The sequence below is a fragment of the Mus caroli genome, chromosome X (assembly GCF_900094665.2).
Source record: "Mus caroli chromosome X, CAROLI_EIJ_v1.1, whole genome shotgun sequence".
Taxonomy (NCBI): Eukaryota; Metazoa; Chordata; class Mammalia; order Rodentia; family Muridae; genus Mus; species Mus caroli.
In genome coordinates this window covers 141,466,706-141,471,694 of record NC_034589.1, presented here as the reverse complement: position 1 = coordinate 141,471,694, position 4,989 = coordinate 141,466,706, and the positions used below count along the sequence as shown (strand labels likewise).

Genomic DNA, 4,989 nt, shown 5'->3' with positions numbered 1-4,989 from the left:
TCACTTTGTAGACCAGGCTGGCCTCGAACTCAGAAATCCGCCTGCCTCTGCCTCCCGAGTGCTGGGATTAAAGGCGTGCGCCACCACGCCCGTCCCGGAGTCTCAATTTGTATGTCCCTGTTTTTCATGAATTACAGGGGCAACATCAGAAGCATAAAGGCTGGGGTATGGCTGGAGTTGCAGCAATAGCTCAGTATAGATGAGGCCCTGGCTACTACTCCAGCACAGCCAGAAAAAGAGAAAGTCCCTAAACACATAGTTTATCTGTCTTGTAGGTCTAGCCAAAAGAGCTCCTCTGTTTCCTCTACAGCTCCCCAGTACAACCACACAATACCTTAACCTCTGGGCATCAATCCTCTGGTCATGGATTTCTCTATGTTTTCTCAGACAGATTTGTCCCAAGAATGAACCTTCTTCTGCATATGTGAATAGCAAGAAAGAAAAAGAAGATAGAAGTTCTCTAGCCAATTCTACACATCTTTTCTCAAAATATTCCTCCCTCAGCATGATATAGCTGTCTCCTAAGAGGTTCTGACAGAGCCTGACAAATACAGAGGCAGATGGTTGCAGCCAACCATTACACTGAGCATGGGGTCCCCAATGGGATCTCCAATGGAGGAGTTAGAGAAAGGACTGAAAGAACTGAATGGTTTTGCAACCTCATAGGAAGAACAATAATATCAATCAACCAGACCCCCCCAAGAGCTCCCAGGGACTAAACCACCAACCAACGAGTACACATTGAGGGACCCATGGCTCTAGCTGCATGCATATGTAGCAGAGGATGGCCTTGTTGGGCATCAATGGGAGGAGAGGCCCTTGGTCCTGTGAAGGCTGGATGCCCCAGTGTAGGGGAATTTGAGGGTGGGGAGGCAGGAGTAGGTGAGTGGGTGGGGGAACACCTTCATAGAAGCAGGGGAGGGGGAATGGGATAGGGGCTTGAGGGAAACCAGGAAAGGTGATAACATTTGAAATGTAAATAAAGAAAATATCTGCTGGGCAGTGGTGGCGCACACCTTTAATCCCAGCACTTGGGAGGCAGAGGCAGGTGGATTTCTGAGTTGGAGGCCAGCCTGGTCTACAAAGTGAGTTCCAGGACAGGCACAGCTATACAGAGAAACTCTGTCTCAAAAAACAAAAACAAAAATAAAAAAAAATTTAAAAAGAAAGAAAGAAAAGAAGAGAAAAGAAAATACCCAATAAAAATTTTAAAAAATAAAAATAAAAAAATAAACTAAATAAAAAAAGTTCCTCCTTCTAATTTGGTGTAAAGTTTGTCAGGACTATGTATTTATTGTCTTTGGCTGTGTGTGTGTGTGTGTGTGTGTGTGTGTGTGTGTGTGTGTGAGTGCATATAGATAGATGATGTATATGTATCCCAGGTATTACCATGTTCAAAAATGCAAGTTTCTTTAAGCTTTGCAAATGAGACATTTTTCTGATCTGAGGGACACTATGTCCACAGAAGATATTTGTTGCTGTGTAAAGAGTTTCGATTCTCACACTCTAGTGAGCTGAAATCAGAGAGGCTAATAAGCACTCTAAAGTGCATAGCACAGGCAGCAAAATGTAGAAGCAGCTAGCCAATGATAAGGGATGCTGGAGTTTAGCAGCAAAACTACATGTTTTCTATCCATTCTATATGGATCAGCTGAGGATGGGCAGGATTGCTCTGATGTTCCTGAGTAAGTTTGTTGTTGTTTAGATTTATTTTTATTTATGTGTATTATGAGTATATGTGCTCATGTGCCCACCCAGATTAAAGGAGGGCATCAGATCCCCTGAAGCTGGAGTTACAGGCCATTGTAGGTGTCCAATATGGGTACTGGGAACTAAACCCCTGAGTGTTTTTAAATCTGTCTCCTTAGAGTGACAGAAAATTGTAGCAACCATCATCCAAACAGCTGAGGCAGGGGAATTGAATGTTAGAGGCTAGCTTTTGTTTCACAGTGAAACTCTGTCTTAAAAATAAATGAGGGACTGGAGAACTGGCTTAGTCCTTAAGAGCCCTGGCTATTCTAGAAGAGTCCTGTTCAATTCTCAGCACCCACATGGCAGCTTTTACAACCACCTGTAACTTCAGTTTGGGTGGGATCTGACCCCACCTTTTGGCTTCCATGGGTACAGGGTATGAATATGGTACACAGACACACATACAGACAAAACAACCATATACATAAAATGACATAGATTACTAAAAGGGAGAATACATAAAAATGAAAAGAAGTGGAAGAGGGAATGCAAGAGTATAGTGACATGTAAGTTCCCATCTGCAGCTCCCTGCTTAATGAAGGACTTCAAGGGAGTTCTGGAGCTCTGCAGTTCACTTTCCTTGCAATAAAGCATTACCTTCAGACAAAATGCTCAGCACCTCATCAGAAGTATGTCCCCCGACACACACCACCTTCCTGGGGTTTTGATGGGGCACACAGGAACGCACAGGGGTCTGGTACGTGCCCTCAGCAGCAGAGGCAGTCATTGTTTCCCACTGAATCACCATCTTGGGAGGATGGACATCCAGGCTGCATCCTGTCCAGCCATAGAAGGCCAGAGACAAGAGAAGTCCTTGGGCTGGATTCAGTATTCCCTAGGAAGGAAGGCAAAAGAATACATTAAAGTCAAAGGAGTATAGAAAAAGTGACAATCTTCAGTCACCATAATCATAAGTTCCATCCTGCCCAATGGTCTGGTCTTCCTCTGAAACACACACACACACACACACACAAGTAAATAAATCTAATAAAAAACAAATAAAAAAAGATTAACAGTTTGATACTGTGAGTTAACTTCAAATGTCTCATATTCTAGGGCACAGTGACTTAACAGAGATTGCCTTACTTTTATTCATTCCTTCACTCACTCACTCACCCATTTTGCAGTACTGAAAATTGAAGATCAAACCCAGAAACCACTGTCACCAGGCCACAGCTCAGCTCTAAGCCTGTTTAGTAATACAATGACTAAACTTAGCATGGCAGTCCACTAGTGATAACGGTAGTCCATAAACCTTGCAGTGTTTATATATTTACACATTGTACTTCAAATGTTTTTTTTTCCATATTGATTTTCTTCTTCTTTTTTTTCAAGAAGAAAAATTCAGTCGAGATTAGCCTACCATTATAAACCATGTGGTCCTGGCTGCATTCTGGATGCGTTTCAAAGAGCCTCCATGGATATCTGGTTGCATTTCAAGGTAGAACAAAAGACTTTCATTGATGATATTGGACAACCAACTGATAGAAAGAAAATGATCCATAGGTGAAGAAAGCACTCAGTGAAATTCATAGCAACTTTAACTGTAGTCTAAATGTACCAGTTCTTTGTGGCAACATGATCATTTTTGTGGCAAGGAATTGAGTTGGCACCAAGACTTTAATTGGAACACAATTTCTTCTCTTGGTCTAACACAGACCTCAACCAATTCTCCTTGATAGAAACACTTTACAGCACATCAAGGTGTAAAGTTTAGCCTTGTATCAAACTAGAAATCATTCTCCATAAGAGAGGTAACCTTCAATACTTTTTCTTCCCTTTCTTCCTTCCTTCCTTCCTTCCTTTCTTTTTTTTTTTTTTTTTTTGAAAAGTGACTTAACATTTCAATGGAGTCCAAATGCCATTTTGATGTTTTATATGGAATTAGTGTGTGCTGGGAGGTGGGGGAGGGGCAGGAGGTAATCAGAGGACATCTCTAGGACTCAGTTCTCTCTTACCACCTTGTGAGATGCAGGAATCAAATTCAAGTAGTCAGGCCTGAGCATAAGCGCTGAGCTATTGCACCAATCCTGTGGTATTTTGAAGGAGAATGGCTTCTATAGGCTCATATGTTTGAACACTTGATCCTAGTTGGTGGAATTATTTGGGAGAGATGAGGAAATACACATTTGTTAGAGGAGTGTCACTGGCAGTGAGCTCTGAAGTTTCAAAGGTCCATGGCATCCCCAGTGAGCTTCTTTGCTTCCTTTTTGTGGATTAGGATGTGAACTCTTAGCTGCAGTTTCTCAGCCATGCCAACCTGCCTGCTGTCATACTCTCTGCTATGACGGTAATGAACTCCTATCTTTCTGGAAGTATAAGCCCCAAATAAACCTTTGCTCCTATAAATTGCCTTTGTCACAGTGTTTTATCACAGCAGTAGAAAAATAAACAGTACAAGTCCTTATGTGGATTTTTAAAATGTAAATCTTTGTAGGTCCCTGGAATGTAAAATAGCAAGGTGAATATATAAGCTGCAGATAATTTAGACCTATCCTAGGAGGGCAAATAAATAAAAGTCCTTGTGCCAGGGGGATTAATACACTGAGTTCTGAATGGTACTGATTCATTACTGTTGTTATAACAATCTTTTGGGGAAGGAGGTTGAGTGGGTCTTTCCAAGACAGAGTTTCTCTTTGGGCTCTAGCTGTACTAGAACTTGCTCTGTAAGAGGATCTATGGTCGGTTTTTAGCACTCTCATGGTGACCCACAAATGTCTGTACCTTGTGGGTACAATGCCACATATCTTTAATCCCAGAGGCAGGCATATTTCTGAGTTCCCAACAGCCAGTGCAACACAGTGAGACCTTGCCTCCATCTTAAAAAACAAAAAGAATTGGTAACTCCAGGGGAATCTGGGCATCCTTTTCTGGTTTCCAAACATGCACATAGTGCATATACATATACACAGCCAAAATGTTTAAACACACAAAATAAACAGCATGACTGTTCCTTGATTTTGCTTAGCCCAACAATGGGATGAAATATCAGGTGCATATGGCATAAATATTTGAAAACTGAACACACAGCTAGGCCTGGTGATACATGTCTACAATCCCAGTGCTTTGACAGGCAGAGGCAATGGACTCAATCACTGAAAATTCAAGGCTACCTAAGACAGTGAGACACTGTCTCAAAACAATAACAAAATAGAAAGAAAGAAAGAAAGAAAGAAAGAAAGAAAGAAAGAAAGAAGGAAGGAAGGAAGGAAGGAAGGAAGGAAGGAAGGAAGGAAG

General features: G+C 41.7%; 1 protein-coding gene across 1 annotated transcript in view; it reads right to left on the bottom strand.

Moving 5' to 3' along the window:
• The window catches only part of Gpr143 (G protein-coupled receptor 143), a 25,708-nt gene that overhangs the window by 6,827 nt on the left and 13,892 nt on the right, over positions 1–4,989 (bottom strand). Inside the window, exons 7-8 of the mRNA XM_021154006.1 lie at positions 3,116–3,233; positions 2,350–2,587 (exon numbers count right to left, since the gene is read on the bottom strand). Coding sequence (XP_021009665.1) covers positions 2,350–2,587; positions 3,116–3,233 — 356 coding nt within the window. The remainder of the gene's footprint in view (positions 1–2,349; positions 2,588–3,115; positions 3,234–4,989) is intronic.